At 41.4% G+C, this 20786-nt stretch overlaps 1 protein-coding gene and 1 long non-coding RNA gene across 2 annotated transcripts; one reads left to right on the forward strand and one right to left on the reverse strand.

Moving 5' to 3' along the window:
• The first annotated feature begins 2370 nt into the window (after window positions 1-2370).
• On the forward strand, window positions 2371-3762 carry LOC142373449 (uncharacterized). Its single transcript, XR_012768494.1, has 3 exons — window positions 2371-2410; window positions 3490-3525; window positions 3657-3762. It is a non-coding gene; the product is annotated as an uncharacterized LOC142373449 (long non-coding RNA).
• Window positions 3763-7912: 4150 nt separating this feature from the next.
• On the reverse strand, window positions 7913-13535 carry LOC142373444 (neoverrucotoxin subunit alpha-like). The gene is made up of 3 exons (XM_075456697.1): window positions 13415-13535; window positions 10203-11654; window positions 7913-8619 (listed from the first exon to the last, which is right to left on the reverse strand). Exons 1-3 carry the CDS (start codon window positions 13503-13505, stop codon window positions 8066-8068), a joined length of 2097 nt encoding a protein of 698 aa, XP_075312812.1. The 5' UTR covers window positions 13506-13535; the 3' UTR covers window positions 7913-8065.
• Window positions 13536-20786: the final 7251 nt, after the last annotated feature.

The raw sequence follows: 20786 nt of genomic DNA on the forward strand, positions 1-20786 counted from the left end.
ATTTATGGCCATTTTCTTGGGGTGGCTTCAACTCAAACAATATAAATATGACATGCCCAGGAAAAAAAACATGTTTCTATTTGTCTACAGCGAAATGGGAATGTCTCTCTTTTTGTTTGTATGAATTTATTTTTGTGAAGTAAAAATACACATTTACTTGTACTACATGTATTTTTAACTACAGTGTATTATTGTCATGATGACGATTTTTACAATAAGTGTGCTTTTTAAGAAATTTGCTGGTGGAGATATAGATTATTGAACTCATTAAAGTTAAACTGCTCTGGTGAAATACATGTACTGATATACTATGATGTATCAATGTTTAATACTTGCTCCTATTTCCCTTTCAGAATAACAGTCTGCTGCTGATCGAGCTGCACAAGATTTAGCAAGTTGTTTTAGAGATTGGAGTACACAATTTCTCACCATTGTGTGTAATGTATCAAAAGCTTTACAGTCTTCTCCATTTTTAGGAACACTCAGAAACAGCCAGTTAACTGCCACTGACCAGGAGGTGGAGGCCTATATTAAAGGTAAGTCGGCTACAATGCCTTTCTTGCAATATGTGTGATGCTGTTCGACAGCAGAAATCAAGATGAACCTGCCAGCATGCGTTTATAAAAATTAAAAAAAAAAGAATGCAGGTGTATGCAGGAATCCTGAGGTTAATTTCAATATCATTTAAAAACTTTTTAAAGACCTTCCAAAAGAAAAACATCACCTTTAACATGAAGACAAACTAATATTCTGATTTATTACTGTAACTTTAGGTTAAATGTGAAGTTTTTCAGAGTGTTTGACTCCAGCTCACGTTGCCTGTTACCCAACTTTCATTGTTGTCTGAACAGAATGAGGTTGAGCAAGCAGATACTGGGTCAGTGATCAGGCACAATATCAACTATATCTTCAGATTAATTATAATTAAAAACGGACTAGATTTTGAAGTTGAAGTTTTGAAAGACATCGACACAATTATAATATATATAACTCATTTCACAGGGCCTTTTTTGTTTGAGGTTTTATGTTTTGCACTTCACTGCCACCATATACAGTAACCACGTAATGCTTTACTGAGTCAACTAAATTTGTTCTTTTGTGTATTTCTTAAAGGGCCACAAGACGGATTTGGATTTGGATTTTTTTGGAAAGTAGCCTAGTAGCCTTGCAAAAGAACAACAGAAGCAGTGTAAGTTTCTTTATTAAAGTGTATTTTTTGTCTTGTAATTTACAGGAAGCCGTACGCCGACTTCAAAACTCGGAGACCAATCCTAGGCACTACGATCCGGAGCAAATAATAATAATAATAAATAATATGCTTTCATTCTTCTGTATAAGGAAATGGACACGTTAATAGATACCGATCTTAACTGTATCATTTGTTTTCACAGGCTAAACTCTCCTCACAACGAGGCCGTCAGCTCTTATTTGCTAGGAGCTATATCCACAAGTCCAGATTTACACGATGCTGATAATGACGAAATTGTGTGTAAGTAACTTTTTTTTTTTACTGGTTCTCCTTCCTTGCTTGATGTTACTGTGACTTATGTTTGATTTTTATTAATTCCACTCTCATTTAATTTAATTTTCCAGCGGCCTGTAAGACGTACTTTGAAAGCATACGCCGGAGTTTCCGATAGAACCAGCCACGACTTTCAGAGCAGGCGGAAGCTGCAAAGATTTCAGCTCGGAGTAGGTCGAGAAGAAAGAGGGTAAGACTTTTTTGACTATTTTTCAGATGCATTGATATATGTTGGAAGCGAGACAGAGTGTGCTAGCAGCGGAGGTGGAACTCTGGAAGTCCGCTACAGTCGACCTGATGTCCGACGAGGAAGACGGCACTGTTGGCGGGTGTCTGGATGGATAGTTCGTTCTCCCTCCTTCCGTAGCCAGGACCTCTCCCAACTCTGTACTACGTTGCAGTCGCGATTGGAGGAGACTCCGAAGTACAGAGCGACCCACCATGGGCATCTGCAACACGGCCAGCCCTCGCACAGAACGCCGCCTACTGCTCCGAGGCTGCAGAGCGGCAGTTCACGCAGTTGTAGCCAGGATTTTGGGCTCTTTGTCAGCTACCCATACATGGGCAGATCTCTAAAATCTTTAAAAAATAATAAAGCTCTTTCTTTGCATAAACGTGTTTCTGGTAACTGTTCCATGCCTCAATAAATTCAATCATGTCGTGTAGTAGCCTACCAGATCTTCATTCAGCTTTGGACATATTTGTGAAATTAATGGTTTATGGCTTGTATCTTTAAAAACTTTGCCCCCTGGTGTATGAAGAGAAGAAGAAAGCACAGGGACCCACACAGGAAGAGGGCGGGCTTTATTTGGGGCTTCGACAACAAGCTCAAACTGGCCAAATGAGTGAGAGACACAACGATGGAAACAAGTGTTCAGCAGCTGCTCTGTAAGTAGAGACGCTGTGTTTTTCTGCTTTAGCTGAAATCCTGTAACTGTTCCTGCTCTGTGGAGAACTTCTGATCGTGGAGGGGACATTAAAACAGCTCAGGCTGAGGTCGGATGGAAAACACATGATGATGAGCTGCTTCAGGAGGAACTTTACACAACTCAGAGCATACAGAAACTCAGTGAAAAGAATGCAAAATAAATGCTCAGTTTGATCCAAACTGCTGCAGCTGAGCGTGTAAAGAATAAACGGTGTGAGTGGTATGTGGGGGGGGCAGCAGGGCTTTACCACTGCTCGCCCCATCTTGTTTCAGCTCAGGTGTTTTCTGCTAAAGTAGACAGCAGGAAATGTTTGAGGAACTCTAAGAGACAGCGGTGTCCGATAGAGATGGACTTTAGGCCACGCCCACACAGAACCTTATCAGAAAGTAGAAATGGACTGTTCCTGTACGGCACTTTTCTGATCTTAATGAGCACTCAGAGCTTCAACACTACATGCCACATTCAGCCACACTCACACAGCACGTCTTAGTCTGTAACTACCGGCTTTCTGCTCAGTCACACACCTTCATGCACCCATGGATGCGTCGCTAGGCAACGTGGGGTTCAGCGTCTCCCACCTGTGGCCGGGGAAGCCGGAGTGGAACCACCAACCTCCCCATTGGCGCCTGCTCTTGCTCCTGAGCTCCAGCTGCTCTTTCTCTGCATATCAGAGAACAGCACAACCTACTGTGGCTGCTATGTTACAGTTCTGTGTGTGCTGCCATGGAATATGTTTCCATGCTGTTCCTGTTCAGGAATGCTGCGTAAGAGGCCGCCCACATGAGTCCCACTGCTTTGGTCTTTGCTCCTCAGCATCAGCAGTTAGAGTTAGCTTTGTTATTGAGTGGCTAACATTTCAGATAAAGGACATAACAGCAGTATTTACTGCACACGGAGCAGCTTCACATCAGCACAGAAAGATGTTTGCATTCATTGCTGGTTTGATCTGAGCTCTGCGTTTCTCAGGTTGTCGGGTTTATAGAGTTAAATGACTTTATTTGTCTGATTCAGACCAACCTGAGTCTCATTTCTCTTCAGTTCTGACGTCACTGCTGAGCTGCACAGCTGATCCAGGTCAGCTGGGATCAAGCTTTTATCACCATTCAGATGTTTGAACCCTTTATCAGTGACTTCAGCAGGAACCTGTGATATGAAAGAGATGGAATAATGAATAAGTGAATCCAGCTTTTCGCTCCTCATGTCAGCGCTCACAGCTGGTCTGACTGTGAGTCCCAGCAGCTCTCAGCTGTCTGAAGGAGACTCTGTGTCTCTGAGCTGTGAGGAGGACCACAGCTCTGCTGGATGGACTCTGAGGAGGAACCAGGACTCAGTGTGGATCAGGACGGGGCAAAGCAGCCGGTTCCTCCTGTAGCATCAGCTCCACATAGTTAGTTATAGTGGTTGGCCAGATTAAGCCATCAGGTTCTCCCTGTGACACTGTCCCGCCTCACTTTTTTAAAGAAGTCTTCCCTAGTATCGGGCAGTCGGTTTTGGACATTATTAACAGCAGTCTGTATTCTAGTGTTTTCCCCAAAGTTTTAAACATGCTGTGGTGCAACCCCTGCTTAAGAAACCCAGCCTTGATCCTGGTGTGCTTGACAATTTTAGACCCATCTCCAAGCTTCCTTTTATTTGAATTTTTTTGGAAAAAGTAGTTTATACTCAACTAAAATCTTTCCTGGATGAGCATGATGCCCTGGAGCTCTTCCAGTCTGGTTTTAAAACACTACATAGATCAGCTTTATTAAGAGTTTTTAATGACATCCTCCTGGCGAATGACTCTGGAGACTATGTGACTCTTATCTTGGACTTAACTGCGGCCTTCGATACGGTGGACCACAACATTTTGTTGCAGCCCCTAGTGGGCATCTCTGGTATCGCCCTGGACTGGTTCAAGTCCTCCCTGGCAGACAGAACCATGTGCGTGAGCCTTGGTGCTTCAGAGTCCCGCTCTGCTCCGCTGTCATATGGGGTTCCGCAGGGTTCAATTTTAGGGCCCCTGCTTTTTTCTCTGTACCTGCTGCCCCTGGGTTCCATCCTGAGAAAGCATGGTATCTCTTACCATTGCTATGCTGATGACAGCCAGATCTGTACCCCTAAATAAGAAAAATGCTTTCTCTATTAAACCACTTCTGTTATGTCTTGAAGACATTAAAGTCTGGATGTCCTTAAACTTTTTAAAATTTAACGAGAAGAAGACAGAAGTGATGGTGTTTGGTCCCAGTGGCTCCTGTTGACTTGGGCCCCTTGGTGCAACACATGAAGCCAACAGTCACAAACTTGGGTTTTAAGATGGATAGTGATTTTAAATTGGACCGGCAAATTTGTGCAGTAGTGAAGTCCAGCTTTTTTTTATCTTATGCTGCGTGTACACCAAGAGCGACCTCCGCTACCTGGCAGCGGAGGTCGCTACCAGGTAAACTACATTAGGTACACCTGAGAAGAGCAGGAATAGCAGAGGCAGCTGTGAAAAAGAAACTAAATTCGAAATAAAATCCGAAATAAATCCGAAATAAAACTTAATTGCAGTGAGAAAGGTATGCGCGGGGTTACTACACTATTGTATTAAAGCACTCGACACGGCAATTGCAACAGTCTCAGGATTAAACGACTATTTTTTGGATAGGAACTAAAGTTTAAACGTCTGTTTCCGCGAATCCCGCGGATTGTCGGACCCCTACAATCTGTGGATTGTCATTGGTTTTCGCCGAAACGTGTCATAGCTCATTACCATAAAGTTAGCTTGAGTTTAATCGCTGGAATCCGCTCTGGTAGCGCAGTTCTCTTCGCCACTGGAGAATCCGCTCTGGTCGCCCAGTTCGCTCACCCTCCATAGAGAAATAATGATTTCCGGCGCTCAGGTAGCGTAGGTTGCTCTTGGTGTACACGCAGCATAAGGCAGCTGGCAAAGGTGAAGCCCTTCCTCGCACGCACGCACTTTGAGACAGTAATCCACGCCTTCATCACATCTCGGCTAGATTACTGCAATGCACTTTATCTTGGAGTCAGCCAGTTCTCCCTCGCACGTCTCCAGTTAGTCCAAAATGCTGCCGCTCGCCTCCTAACTGGAACACCTAAGAGGGAGCACATCACTCCCATTTAAGCCTGCCTCCACTGGCTGCCTGTGCATTTTAGAGTCTATTTTAAGTTTCTTTTATTTGTTTTTAAATCTTTAAATGGACTCTGGGCCCCGCCTTACCTCTCTGAGCTGCTCCATCCTTATGCCCCTGCCCGGTACCTCAGGTCAGCTGATCAGCTGCTCCTGGAGGTACCGAGGGCCAAACGGAAGCTCAGAGGAGACAGAGCCTTTTCTGCTGCTGGTCCTAAACTGTGGAATGACCTCCCGTTTCACATCAGACAGACCCCTTCACTGCCCATTTTTTTTTTCCTTGTCCTGTCCAGCTTTATGGCAGCAGAATTGTAATCTGAATACCGTTTATGCTAAACACATTTGCTATGCCAAGGGAAGCTTTATGAATGTAAAGCTCCCCTTGACGCCCATCAACTCATTTTTATTTATTTATGTTTTCATTTACAAGAACAAACTGAAATCTATCAGATAAATATTAAACCAGCCTAATGCAGCTCCTTTAATCCAATCATTGAACATACTAACATGCTCATATGTGTTCATAGGAGATTCAAATAAATAAACAAACTACAAAATATAACTTTTTATCAAATTTTGGAAAACTTTAAAACAGTGGGTCAACATTCAGTCCTTCAAGTTCATTTGTTAGAAGTAAAAAAAGAGATAGTATCTCATAATTGTCTCTATAAAATCAGAGTGATGCAGAAAAACTGTAATTCTTTATTGTCGGGCTGTCCCTAAACTTCTGTGAAAAGCCTCCAGCTGATCCAAAATGCTGCAGCCAGAGTTGTGATGAGAACATTTTCCCATTTTTGACATTTTATAGAGAAAAATGATAATTTTGTAGTTATTAAAAATCAATGAGAGAAAAACACTTTGTGTGACTTTTCCATAACTTTAATCAATAATCATCATCATTAACGTACAAATTACACATGTTCCATGATTTTTGATTTATTAGCCTTAAAATATCCCCAAAAATCAAATCAAATCAAACTTAATTTATAAAGAACTTTTCATACATTAAAATGTAGCACAAAGTGCTATACATGTTTAAAAGCAGCCCCCATCCATCCATATATATACACAACATTTAATTTCATGGATCCCTGAGGAGCATGTGTCCAAACTTACGAGGAATTTTCTATCTGTGAGACAGGAACTAAACCATTGGAGTGCAGCACCAGAGAGGCCAACCAGGTGTCTTAGTCTATTTAAAAGAATCGGGTGATCTACTGTATCAAAAGCAGCGCTTAGATCCAGTAGCACAAGGACTGTAAGCTTGTGTGAGTCCAAGTTACACCTAAGATCATCAGTAATTTCAGTAGTGCAGTCTCTGTGCTGTGGTTCGTCCTAAATCCAGATTGAAATTTCTCAAAAACAGAGCGGTGATTTAAAAAAATCATTCACCTGAATAAAAACAAGTTTTTCTCAAAATTTGACTTAAAAATGGTAATTTGGACACTGGTCTGTAGTTATTAAGAACATTAGGATCCAAAATGTTGTTCTTCAGAAGGGGTTTTAAGGGCAGCAGGGAAAGTGCCCGTCTGAAGGGAACAATTCACAATATTCAAGAGCTCATCTTCAAAGAATCCATAAAACGTTTTAAAAAGTGATGTGGGAATTGGGTCTAAAAGTCAGGTTGTTGGTTTTACTGGGGAGAAAACTCTACCAAGCATCTCCGCATCAACCAGGGCAAAACTGTCCAGTGTTTCCTCAGGTAAAAACAAGCTTTCTAATGTATTAAAGACAGTATTTTGAGAAGATAAAATAGAGGATCTTATCGAATCAATTTTACCCCCGAAATGGTCTGCAAAGTCTTCACAGAAGAGAGATCTGTTAAACTCAGGGTTGATTAAAAGATCAATAGTATTAAAAAGGATTTTTGGGATATTTTTATGATCTGTGATTATGTTGGTAAAATAAGCAGTTCTTGCGATCCTGAGAGCATTATTGTATATCTTTAGCTGCTCACAGTATATTTGATGATTAATTGTTCATTTATTTTTCTTATTATGACCAACAATCATTGGGCAGATGAATCAACCCCAAAATTTGAAATCTGAATATATTTAGGTTATCAATCAACAGACAAAGAGTTATGAAAAGACAAAATATCAAACATTTATCAACTGTAATGATTACAAAAAGATGAATGAGGCCGTGAATAATCAAAGATCTGTTCAAACGTAAAAGAGAGGGAAGTTAAAAGAAAGAATTGACTGATTAAAGCTAATTAAAGAACAACATTTCAATGTTCTGTTGTTATATTTTCTGTGGTTACAAACTAATTCAGGCTAAATGTTGTAGATCTGATTACTTTCAATCAGCAAATCCTCAAAAACTTCTTTAATACCAGACATTTCCTGAGTTTTTTTATCAATTTAAATGTGATCAAATGTGATTAGATATGACTAAATGTGATCATATGTGATTATATGTGATCAGATGTGACTCCTTGAGAATATAATTTTTCTTTTCAGCTGAACTCAGTCTGGACTGCATCGTGTGGTGGCTCCATGTTTAAAAGCACAGAAACGCATAATTGTTTGAGCAGACCTTGAAACATGGGAAAACAGGCTCAGAGAACTGAGCATGGAAGGTGTGAATGTGGCTCAGTTTGTCACCTGTCACTTTGTAGAAGGACAGAGAGCCTGCAGGATGGTCTAAATACACTCCCAGTCTGACACACCCAGTAGAGTAAGAAGGGATATATTTGATCTCTCTATTATTTATGTCATGTTCTGCATAAAATGTTGGGCTTGGATGCCACTTGTGACCAAGTGACCAGGACATGGCAGTCCACCCAATCCCACTAAACTTTAAATTTCTAATCCTTGATAATCCTCCGTAGCAAACAGCCACAGCAGCATCTGCATCTTCCTCAGTGCTCAGCTCCACCTCCCAGTAATGGCGCCCAGTCAGTGCTTCTCTGCAAAGAACCTGAGGGAGTGGATCAAACCTCTGAGGGAGGTCGGGATACGACTGCTTCTCTCCATGCGTCACCTTCTTGTTTCCATCAGACAGAATGAGTTCAGGGTATGCTGTGTCAAGATCCAGGGTGAGATCGCAGGCATCTGATGGAAAGAACAGGACCAGATCATTACTAGAGTTAACAATCCATTCACTGCCTTTTGCATGAACTCATACATCTAACTGGTAGCTACTCATTCAGCCATAAGTGAAAGAATTTAATCATATCATTTCTGCATGTTTATATCAATCTACCTCTGAGCAGAAAAGAAAAAGATGCATCAACTCAAGTTCATTTGAGCATGTTTGGAGCCAAAGCAGCAGACGGTTCAGTAAGTTACCAGCCTCTCCAAAAGATGATGCAATGAGAAGCTAGAAGAATTCTTTTTGATGGGTGCCAACCTACTGCCCGCCCTATCAACAAAGCCTTTAGTTCAGTTACAGTTGAGAGTCTCCTGTCACATATGAACTTTGAATAAGGTCTCTGTGATGTCGTATGGCTGAGTTATGAGAACTCCAAAACAGGGCATTTGCAGATCATGAGATACTGACTTGCCATGGTGAAACCTGCCTGCTTTAGCCATCATAAGTGAGGGAAACCACACAGAAGGACGGCCTAATTAACCTGTTAATAGCAGAAAGGTGTCCTGAAGACTGTTAGTGCCTCATAATTAGGTGGATTATTAGCTCGTTGAGCCTCAAAATGCTTAATACAGGTCGCCTGAAGACAGTTCTGTCATTTTTAATCTTGGTCCTGAGAAGTTGAGAGTCTCCTGTCACAAATGAACTTTGAATGATGTGTCTGTGATGCTGTACGGCTGAATTATGAGGGCTGCAAAGTGCCCTCGTTAAGTGCTTTTCAATGCATTTTCCCATTGCATTGTGGGTATTTTCAAACTTCCCCTCACTATCAGTTTAAAGGAGAAAAGCAGATCAGATTTATAACATGAAGCTGTTATAACAGGGCAGCCATCTTGGCTCTGCCCTCATAAGCAGTCTGAGAACAGAGCAGGCTGACAAGGCGTTGCCCCGGTAACAGGAGCAGGTGCGGCTCGTTGCCCTGGTAACAGGAGCAGGTGCGGCTCGTCTGTGTCATGACTATGGCTTCTTAAAATTAGACTATAATTTTGACTGCACTCGACTGTCTCGAACAAACAAAGGTCTGTGTTATGCTGTATGGCTGAGTTATAAGGCCTCTAAAATAGGGCCTTTTGGCGCTAGTTGAGCGCCAAAAGGCCCTCGTTAAGTGCTTTTCTATGCATTTTCCCATCCACAATTTTTCCCATTTTGCCGGAATACCTTTCGACTAATGAGAGCCAAACATAATAGCACACCAATCCAGGTCGTTGTGCACGCAGCGGTGTGCTTTTTATGCTGGTCGGACCATCGCTGCTAGACTAGTAGCGCGCCGAACTTTAGGGCGGAAAACGGGAGAATAATAAGAGTCTGGCAACAGATTAGTATGTGTGTCTAATGCCTTCGGCATAATTACTGCCCAGGCAGAATGAATAGTTGCACCTTATTGAGATATATGTTCACAACTTTTTTCTCCAAGTAGCTCAAAAGAAAGGTCTGCTTTTACAGTTTAAGAACAGAATCTTCCTAAGGAAAGCCTAAATGGACCCTGAGAGCAGCTAAATTTATGAAACAGGTTTGTGTGAACAGTGAAAAATTAAGAATGACTTACATGGCATCAGATCTTTTCTGTCTACTACTTCTTCCACCTCAGAGATATCAGATAAGTCCTCAGTGAGCAGGACAGCATTCCTGTAGTGGTAGATGCTTGCTCCTTTGTGCTTCTCATTGGTAACGGCTGCTATGAGGAATCTGTATCTGCTGTTGCTCTTCAGAGCTCTGGCAATGTGACCAAACTGTTTGGCTTTTTCTCTCATTGTTGTTATCACTTCTCCTGAGAAGGCATCCTGGGTGGATGGACTGAGATCCTCAGCACCTTTTAAGTCCACTGAACCCAGGGAGTCGGACATTTTCTTAAGATAAGGGTCAGTAGTTTCCAGAGAGGTGAAAACAAAGCAAAGAACATCATGTGCCTTTAGAAACTCTCTTTCCAACTCTTTCTGGTTTTGGACTATCTTTGCTTCTTTCATCATGTCTACACAGGACCTGACGACGTTAACTTCTCTCTCCATGTCATCCATCCACTTCTTCAGTTTCTCTGGATTGAACGGAGTCTTCATTCTGTCATCAAATAAGGATGCCAACACCTTCTCGTCTTGCTTGCCGGCCCTCATCAACGGAAGATTCTCCCCCATCTTCTTTTGGACTGCAGCTGTGTAAATATTACACAGTTTCTGGAAACTGGTCAGCCTGTCATGAATCTTTGGGAAATTGTTGTTGTGCTCCAGACAATCATTACATCTCATTTTCAGATTCTGAAGATCTTCCAGAACATCTTGGGCCTTTCTTAAAAGCCGAGAGCTGATCCTAAGCTCCACATCAGCAGCTGATGGATCAAAATGCTTCAGGGGCATCATCCAGACCTTCAGTGGAACACCATTTTGTCCGTTTTCTCTCAGGAGTTTTGGAAGTTGTGTGTATGTCTTCACTGCATCTTCAAATGTTGCAGGGTTGCTTTGGAGGATGAAGTCTCCATAGAACTTGCAAGTGAATTTGTTAGTTAGAGCTTTTTCATCATTATTTAGCTTGATGTTAACTTTACCGTCAACATTAAATGAGGGGATCTTCTTTATCACAGCTTGCATGCTGCCCTCGATCTTCTGAACATCGCCAGCTTCTACCTTCTCACTGTCAAACACAAAAAAGGCATTTGCCCCATAACGGATGCCAGTGACTACGTGTGTGGCCGAACTCGTCACATAATCTTTTACTTTCTGGGTGCTCTTTGTTTCGGAAGAATTCAGCTGTTTGAAGACGGTGATAGCTTTGTACTGACACGTCACTCGAATGTGTTTGTCGGATTTCTTCATATCTTTCAGATACTTTGCAGATCCTTCAACTTCAATCAGTCCGAATAGAATACTGGCTTTCAGGGAGGCATCAACATCCAGCAGAGAGGACTTCTCTTCAAAGGAGTCAGATGTAGCGATTTTAAAGTCACTCCTGTGCTGATTTTCCTGTACAATCTTCTCTTGTAGAGTTTTCTTATCCCACAATGTGACACCTTTAAAACAACAGATCAACTCATTTGTTAAAAGGAAAACAACACAGCCTCAGAAAACATTATTGTACCCATTTAATCTCAATGTTTTCTATTCAACTTTTATGCACTCACTGCACTGAACATTCAGAAATTCATAAATCTTATCTCTCTGGCTGCACTCAGTTCATACAGTTGAAAACCTTCACATCCAAACCATCTCCCCTCTCCTCTGGTGTTCCCCAAGGCTCTGTACTCGGCCTTGTGCTGTTCATCATCTATCTCCTTCCCCTTGGTCAGATTGTCCATAAATTCAACATCCACTTAAATCATTATGCGGACGACACCCAGCTCTACCTTTCTACCAAACCCACCTCAACTTTCCCGCCTTCCTCCATCTGTGACTGCTTACAAGAAATCAAAACCTGGTTCTCTTCTAATTTTTTGAAACTCAACAGTGATAAAACAGAGCTTCTCCTCATTGGTTCTAAATCCACCCTTACTAAAACTCTTAAGTTTCATCGTCCCCATCGATAACTCCTCTGTTTCCCCCTCCCTACAGGTTAAGAGTTAAGGTTCCTAGGTCTGGTGCAGTAGATGCATCCCTGAAACAACACTCACACACACACATCGCTTATCACATCCAAAGAACATGACGGAGACGGTGGATGGCCTGCTCACATCATGAGTAAATGTTCAATGATACGTTGTCAAGTGTAGCTACAACCTCTGAGATAAAGGTGAACATAAATATGAAATGTTTCCGGATATCGGGACTTGGTCGGACGGATTTCATGCGAGAACTCTGTCTCTCCAAGTCCAGCGCTGATACTTGACTTGTGACCTCCAATAAATACTTTGTTTAACTTAAGACTTCTCCAGCTCGTTCTTGGGCTTCCAATAAAAGAATCGGGCTAACAGTGCTCTTGGAGTTATGGTCAGTCGTCAATTCGCTGTTAAGATTTGTTTTTTCTTGTCTGTTTGTTTCTATTCTGCCTTCTTGTTTGGAGGGTTACAAGACTGCTCTGAAACAACAGACTAACGGAGGTTTGAGGATGCAGCTGATGGAAATGTTAATGCACTGACAGAGACGATAGCTTTGGACTACATAAGAAAGTGACCCAAAGCCATTGTCAGCACTTATCCAAACCACAAACCCTGGATTGATGGAGACATCAGTGCTAAGCTTAAAGCCTGATCATCTGTCTTCAACTAAGGGGACCCTGAGGCCTACTAAACAGCCAGGTGGGACCTATGCAAGCTATTGCATTCTGTTTTTATGATTTACTGTGAATAAAATTTACTTTTAAATGAAGTGAAACATGAACTGTTGTTAATTTGACCTGCTGCAGTTCTGTAACTGTATCATAACACGACTTTGCATCAGTCAAACCTCAGTGAACCCACTTCCACAACACTTGCAGCAGAGTTTTGTAGAAAACGTGTGACGGGTCACTTTGTGGAATTATACGGCATGTTCAGTCATTCAGTGTCATGAACCTGCTTCTTTGATTGAACCAGCTGCTAACTTCAGGAGCCATCAGCAGATTCTGGTGCTTTCCTGCAACTCACACTTCTGCACTCACAGGATCTCAGCAGAAGATTTTACATGTCATCAAAAATGAATAAAATAAATCTAATGTCTTTTTGGTCAGAGCAAATGTGCTATTTTTTTAAATGACAAATTAAAACTTTGGAGCACTTTGGCAAGGAAAGAGAAATGTGTCTTGTAGGAGTAAATGTAATATATTGTAGGCCTACCATGATTATAAACCTCATCTTACCTGGGATAAGTTGTTCCTTCCGAGCATCGTAGAGCATCCCAATGGTAAAAGGTCGACCCAGCGCAGCCACTTCCATCATCCCTGAAGCCATGTCTCCTACAGAAAGGAAAACATCCGATTGGACGAGTTTGATGATTACCATTCAGCATGCTGTGTTTCTGATTTCATATCAAGAACAGAAATAAAAAATTAAGCATGTTCAAGATGAGCGAGGTCTTTACTGAACCAGCCTTCAGAGTCTGGGATATAACGCAGTCTGGTGCAGTCCAACCCGGTTACCCTGATTTTAATATTTAGGGACCGAGCAGTGAAACTGCAAGGACCCTATTGTATCTGTAAGGTTTATTATTATACTCCTCTTCTTCATCTTCTTCTTTGCAAAAGGTGCTCGAAAACTCATGAAATTTTGCGAGTGCCACCTGCCAGTCGACGACATGAAAGAATCTAAACTTTATATTTTTGGGAGTGGTGCCACGACCACAGGAAGGCGGCCATTTTGGATGGAAAGTGCGTTTTGGTGCCATTTTTGACCGATTCCAAGCCTTGCATAAGATCGAACTCATCCTACAGATTTAATGCTATAGACTTCAAACTTGGCCAGGTTACTCTTAAGACATGGGGGGAAAGAATCATGGAGAAACTTTTTCAAAACTTAAAGGGCGTGGCCGTGGCGACGCCTCAAAGTTTGATGACTCGCCATCACTCGACACAAAAAATGAAGTCGCTTATAACTCCCACATACATTATCCAATCTGTCCCAAACTCCATACGGTGATTGCTGGACTCAGCCTGAACGCGCACATATAAAATAGTGATATCAACCTACAGCGCCACCTACTGGTGGTCGGAAACGTCTTTTTTTTCCACAACTCGCATTGTATCGAACTCCTCCTACAGATTTAATAATACAAGCTTCAAACTTGGCCAGGTTACTCTTAAGACATGGGGGGGAAATCATGGAGAAATTTTTCCAAACTCTGAACGGTGTGGGCGTGGCCAGGCGGGGAAAATCGTGTGATGGCGTTTGTGATTTGAAAGCCTTATCATCATCGTAAGGTCATGAAACTTGGCACACACGTCCACCCTGACCTCGTCCGTATGTAAAGGGAATCGTGTGTGGGCGGAGCAAAATGGCTCAGTGGCGCCCCCTAAAAATTTTCAAAAACCCCTCCGTATTGGGGTTATTATGTGCTCGTACGTACGCAGAGGGTATCGTGCGTGTGGGCAGAGCTAATCGACTACGGCGTCCAGCGCATGCCTCAACGTAGGCACATCTCGGTCCCGCATACAGTCGCTTGCAGCTTTCTAGTTTAACTTGTTATTGACTCGTGAACAAACAACTGATGGAAAATTCTAAAGGGGAGGGGAACGGTCTTCATTATATGGGGATTCTAAATTGAAATTAAACTGTGAGTGGGTCTGGTTGTCTTTTAGTGACAGACCTGTGGTGGACCAGCAACATGTCTAAGGGCCTTTACCCTTGAGGCTATTATATCTATAATAATATCTATTGTTAGGCTATATCTCCGTTACATTCAGGGAGTGACTTCAGGAAGGAAATTTCCATTCAAAGAACAATGCTGCTGAATGTGCTCTGAAAAGATTATTTTTTCATATAAGCTGAATAATGAGTTAAAGATGCTCATAAAACTCTGTTTAGAAGAGGGGGAAATATTCCAGGAAGACCAAGAGAATGAGAAATATAAACGGACATTGCATCTCTTTCTGGTATGATTCTCATTCGATTCAAATTAAAATGAGAAATGTTTATTACATGTTTCCTAAATTAACAATACACATGATCTTACCTTGATCAGTTCTTTGGACAACATGGGGAGTCTTTTACACACTTTAAGTTAAACAGCTGACTTAAATGAACTATTCCATTGGACACATGAACTAGAGGAGCACAACTCCTGTCAGAACCAGCGCCCTTTATAGCAGTTTTTGTTCCTGATTCATGGAATCAGTCATTCCTTTGCCCAGGAATAATATATGCTATCATCTTAATTATAATCTTTCTTTCAGAAACATGAATATACCAGAGATTCAAACCACTACATTACACATGACATTCATTAACAGCTTCCTGATTATGGCATTTATATCATATGCAAATTTTACACAGAAATAAGGAGCATCAGCAGAGGTCAGATTACACAAAACAGATACCCAGCACTGCAGGAAACTAAATATAATCCAAAGAAGATTGTTACTTACAGCAGAACCACCTCACAGCCTCTGAGAGAATGCTGCACTTCAACACTTATATCACCTGTGAGAGAGACCCGCTCACCAACTCCTCCCAAAGGAGGATCAGACCAATTTCTCAGAAGTCACATGACTTACAGAAAGTGCAAAAATACAGAATTATATGGACATAAACACATATATATACATTAACACCTTCCTGATTATGGCATTTATATCATATGCAAACTTTATAATACATATATATGAATAATTTTTTGAAGAACTCAAACTGCTATCTGTTTATGTATGTCTCTACTTAAAGCTTATCTATAAAGTCAGCTATAAACTCTCATATTTTGCACTGTTTTGTAACTTTAATTTGGGCTGACTTTTTCATTCTATAATACAATATTTACTGTCTTACACGGACCACCTGTGTGTATGCCCATCCTAAATGTTGTTTATTTGCTGACCCAATGTGCAGCCAAATAAATCTACTTCATCCACAACCCAAAGTCTTCTTCATGCAGTTCACACAGCGCAGTTACATAAACTAAATGTGTGTTTATCAGCCCCGTCAATACATCAACGCTCTTATTGCCTGACTCTGCATTTCATTTTGTAGTACAAGCAGATCATAGAATGAATGCAACAGCGTAAATATTGCCATCCAGAAAGGTGAGAACAGACAATGGAACAGAGTGACTGGACTGGACCAACATGTGAAAACAGGACAGAAGTTATTTTACTTATGTTTTATATTCCTGAACAACTTCGTTCTTTTATTAAGTATGATTCATAAGTCTAAAATTTAACCTTTTTCCCCACAGACACCTTTCCTAAGAACTGACATAAGCATCTTTTTACATCATACTTAATTATGTGGATTTATTCAGAAAATAAGAATTAATTTCTGCTTTTGAGATAATTCAGCAAGATTTTAGTGTATCCAGCTCCTTCAATTAATACACTTTAGTTTACAGTTCTATGGTATGCTGCTACTACATTTTAGTGAAATTACAACTCCAAGCTGTTATAATTATGCAAAGAGTGCATGATTAAAAATATATGAGCTTCAGTGTGTATATATTTGTACAAATAATTGACTTTATACTAGTCTATCTTTGCTGCCATCGGGCAAGAGGCAGGTACACCCTGAACAGGTGTCCACTACAAGGCAGGAGACCATTTTAAGTGCTTCAATGTTGGACTCTAGGTTCAACAGCCGAGAAAAGCCAAACCTGTCAAAATGCATTTTTTATTTATTCATATATATGTATTGTAAAGTTTGCACCTGATATAAATGCCATAATCAGGAAGGTATCATATATATGTGTAAATGTGAATGTTCATATAATTCTGTATTATATTTTTCAGTCTTATGATAATCTGCCCTTTTACAGGTTAAAACCTGATGTTTAAACAGCAACCTGTGGCAAACACAACACACAAAATCTGGTCCATCTCTGACTTTATCTAAAAACTGCTGCATAACAAAGTCAAATTACAGGCGCTTTTCTTCCAACTGCTGCTTATTCAGCTTCATACCTGCTGCAACACGCTGTTTATATTCAACATTTGCTGCACATTAATATTCAACATGGTCCTACGCATTTCCTTCTTCTTGGCTTCATACGTGACATTAGTCATGTACATGTTCTTACTCATTTCCTTCTTCTTGGCTTGATACGTGACATTAGTCATGTACATGTTCTTATTCATTTCCTTGACACTCTGTCTATGTAACCTATATTTCAATTGACTCATAGCCTTATGCTTTTCCTTTTGCAAACTATTTTGAGCATCATTACTTTTACTTCTTTCCTTCTGGCTTTCCTTCCGCCAAAGCTTTCCTGTATGTAAACACTCTTTGTCTTGCCTGTTCTGCAGGTTGCTCGTTAAATACATACGGTGTTTGGTGTCTGAAATTGTATCCATCACATGTCTGCACTTTACAATAACCATAACACGCCTGTATTTCAGGCTGTTGAACACACACTACGTTTTCATAATGGTTACCATTGCAATTCTTTACATAAACTGCCTGTTTGGAGAGTTGATGTTTGTGACAACCATATTCAAGCCAACGCTCTTTGTGATATGTGAAAATACTCACACCTAAACAGTCCGCTGCAGCTTGATTCTCGAGCTCTGTAGCCCAACTGCCAACATAACACATCCTTGACACCACCAGGGGTCCGTTTCACAAAGCAGGTTCCACCAACTCTGAGTCTATTCCTGATCTCTGAGTTGATCTACTCTGAGATAGAAAACTCTGAGTTTTCGGTTCCAGAAACACTGATTTGAGTGAGTTTAATCAACTCTGAGTAAGTTCACCTTGAGTTTTGCGTGTGCACCACAACTTTAAAAAGCCAGCATCAATGGAGCCCCGATTCGACGAGTCACCTTGGCAACGGGGAAGAGGAGGGGCTACGTTTTTCACCAACCTGGAATTGGAAATCTTAATGTGCTCATACGGCGAGTTTCAATACGTTTTTAGAAATAAGTGCAACACCGCTGCAGCAGCAAAAGTGTAAGTTTAAATGTAGTCCTTTGCAATCCCAGTAATATTACAGGGAAACTGCTTGAATGGTAGCCCATTCATTTATTTCATTTAGGTGCAATCCCGCGGGGAGAAGCACTCTTGGCAGCAGTTTAAGATGAAATATAAAAACATTGTTCAAACAGGTGAGACCTCGGCATGGAGGTACCTCATTTTGATCATGTTTTACACTGTAAAGTAAATATTAAGTGGCTATTTGACTGTGCAGTTATTTTATCCCCAACATAATGCTGTTTTCACACACATAAACTATGTCTTCCCATCTATATCATGCTCTGTTAAATAATTAAGCCTATTTAAACTAACACAAACTTCTACTGAGCCAACAGAAAGAAGGCAGATGCCGTAAAACGGGTGCTGCCCAGCACCGCCACCTCTAACGGAAGGCCAGTGGCTGAGGGAATCCACCCCCAAGACACAAGTGCCTTTATAAAATATAATAGGCCTATATATAACTTTTTTAAGCCTATTCATACAAATATTTATTTGTCTTTTATGTCTTTTTTTCTTTTGTCCCAACAAAATTCTGATGGTGCCGCTCAAAAAGATAATTGTCTGGAAATGCAAAAACATCTATGATAACCATCTCCTGATGAATATTTATTTCTCTGCGCAGTAATGCTGCTCCCTCATCCACGGGATCGTTGTCTAAAGGACATGTTGGTGAAAAAAGTCGCCTCCTACTGTGCCTAAAGGACTTCTAGAAGTAGAAGAACTCGCTCTGCTGACTGAATGAATGAGGAAATCAAACGGCGTGTGGGTGAAAGAGGGCGGAGACAGAAAGAAACTCAAGGTTCTTTGAGTAAAACCTGGTCCCGACCAGGTTAGGTTCAGAGAGTCTGTTACTCCGGTAACTGACCGAAAGGTTAAGTTACCTCCCTTTGTGAAATGGAAAACTCAGAGTTTCCCTCATTTCAGGGTTAACCAACTCAGAGTTTTCACTAAACCTGCTTCGTGAAACGGACCTCTGGTCTGCGTTTATGTCGAGATTTACCGGCTGAATACAATGGAAGCCCGTTTCCGCCACTTAATAGAAATAAATTTAGAAATACCATCTTATAATTATGAGATTAGGGCTGAACGATTTTAAGAAAAAATTGAAATTGCGATTTTTCTGGCAGAGATTGCGGTTTCGATTTCAACCACGATTTATTTTCTTTAAATAAAGTTTCAGTGTAAATTAATTCAAACATTGGGCCTCATGCAAGAACATTTTCGTATTTTTATTCTAAATTTCTCTCACTTTTTTCTTAAGAAGGTCTCGTACGAACACGCCACGTCAGATTCAACAAGCGCTCTTAACTTCGGAAAAAGTGTGTAAACGACCTGCGTAAATGATGAATCACACCTGTGCGTATCTTAAGTTCACGTGCACGAGGATAGTAGATTTGCATACTCCACGCCCTAAATGATACCATATAAGGCTGTGCTTCCTCGGTCCTGTGCCAGGAAGTGTTGAGTGCTGAGAATACGGGTTCTGAGATTAAAGTTCTGCTTTCAGAGATCCAAAAAGGAAAATCTGTTATTTTTAGCAGTGTCAGCAGTGGAATTACGGGACCTGCTAAAGCAAAGAAATGGGAAGCAATTACGAGTGCTGTTAATACCATGTCACCGAAATAAAAAAATAAATGGTTTGATATGAAAATGGCTAAAAAAAACCGTCTCGCCCTGGGCAGGCGCTCGATGACTGCAACTAAAGCCGTGCAATCAGTTGTTGCCTCATCATGATGGCTCTTTGATGGGGCGGTCCATGAGGGGGGTCTTCTGGCACCACAGCTTCTGGTCTGCCTGGGCTGGTTCAGGTTTTAGGAGACCCTCGTTCATGGCAATATTGCGCAAATCTGGCATGCCTTCTCTGGGCTATTTGCCCCCCGCTGTATCGAGACACACCCACCCTGGCCAGCTGCTCAGTGCGCTCCACAACAGCACGGGTGCTTTGATGCGTATATGCGTCTCGTGCTCCAATTATGATTGGCAGTCCAGCCAAGGCATGAAAGTCCCTCTTAATTTGTACTTGTTGGACAGCGGCGTATGGGAATCTGATGCACCATGGGTGATAAACTGATGAGAGCTTTGATGACCAAGGGGAGCGCAGGACTCACAGAGGACTGGGACACCCCCGATCTGTCTCCAATCTCGCTCTGAAAGGTTCCAGTGGCCAAAAATCCAAGGGTGGTGAGGACCTGGACGTGTGGTGGAATTGGGTTTGATCGGCGTGTTTCTCTCTGGAGTTGTGGCTCCAGCAAGCTGCATATTTGCAGCAGCACAGTCCTTGGCAATCTTAATCGTGTCAGCCATTCGTCTGTCTCCACACGTTCTCTTCCAAGAGCCTGACGCGCTGAGGCATCCAAAAGTAGCAAGACAGCCGCTGCGTTACAGAGTCAAATGAACCTTCAATTAGTGCACAATTTAAGTCAAACAGAATAATGTCAGCATAATTATGGGGTATAATGTATATATTTATTTAGGTTTTCTTCAAAGTAATTAAATATACAATCCATTAGTCAAGCAAACTTGATTGGAATAACAGCGGACTATTTTACAAAACTCCTACGTCAGGTCTGGATCACTCGTAAATTCTGTTCGTACCTGAAAGAAAACGTAAAATACGAAAAG

Source organism: Odontesthes bonariensis, chromosome 23, assembly GCF_027942865.1.
Source record: "Odontesthes bonariensis isolate fOdoBon6 chromosome 23, fOdoBon6.hap1, whole genome shotgun sequence".
Taxonomy (NCBI): Eukaryota; Metazoa; Chordata; class Actinopteri; order Atheriniformes; family Atherinopsidae; genus Odontesthes; species Odontesthes bonariensis.

Bases quoted from the DNA above. Each gene is read 5' to 3' on its own strand.
- LOC142373444 (XM_075456697.1), bottom strand. From the start codon at position 13,505: ATGGCTTCAGGGATGATGGAAGTGGCTGCGCTGGGTCGACCTTTTACC. The intron at 11,655-13,414 runs GTAAGATGAGGT...GTTGTTTTAAAG, and splicing joins GAAGGAACAACTTATCCCAG to GTGTCACATTGTGGGATAAG. The intron at 8,620-10,202 runs GTAAGTCATTCT...TCTTTCCATCAG, and splicing joins CAGAAAAGATCTGATGCCAT to ATGCCTGCGATCTCACCCTG.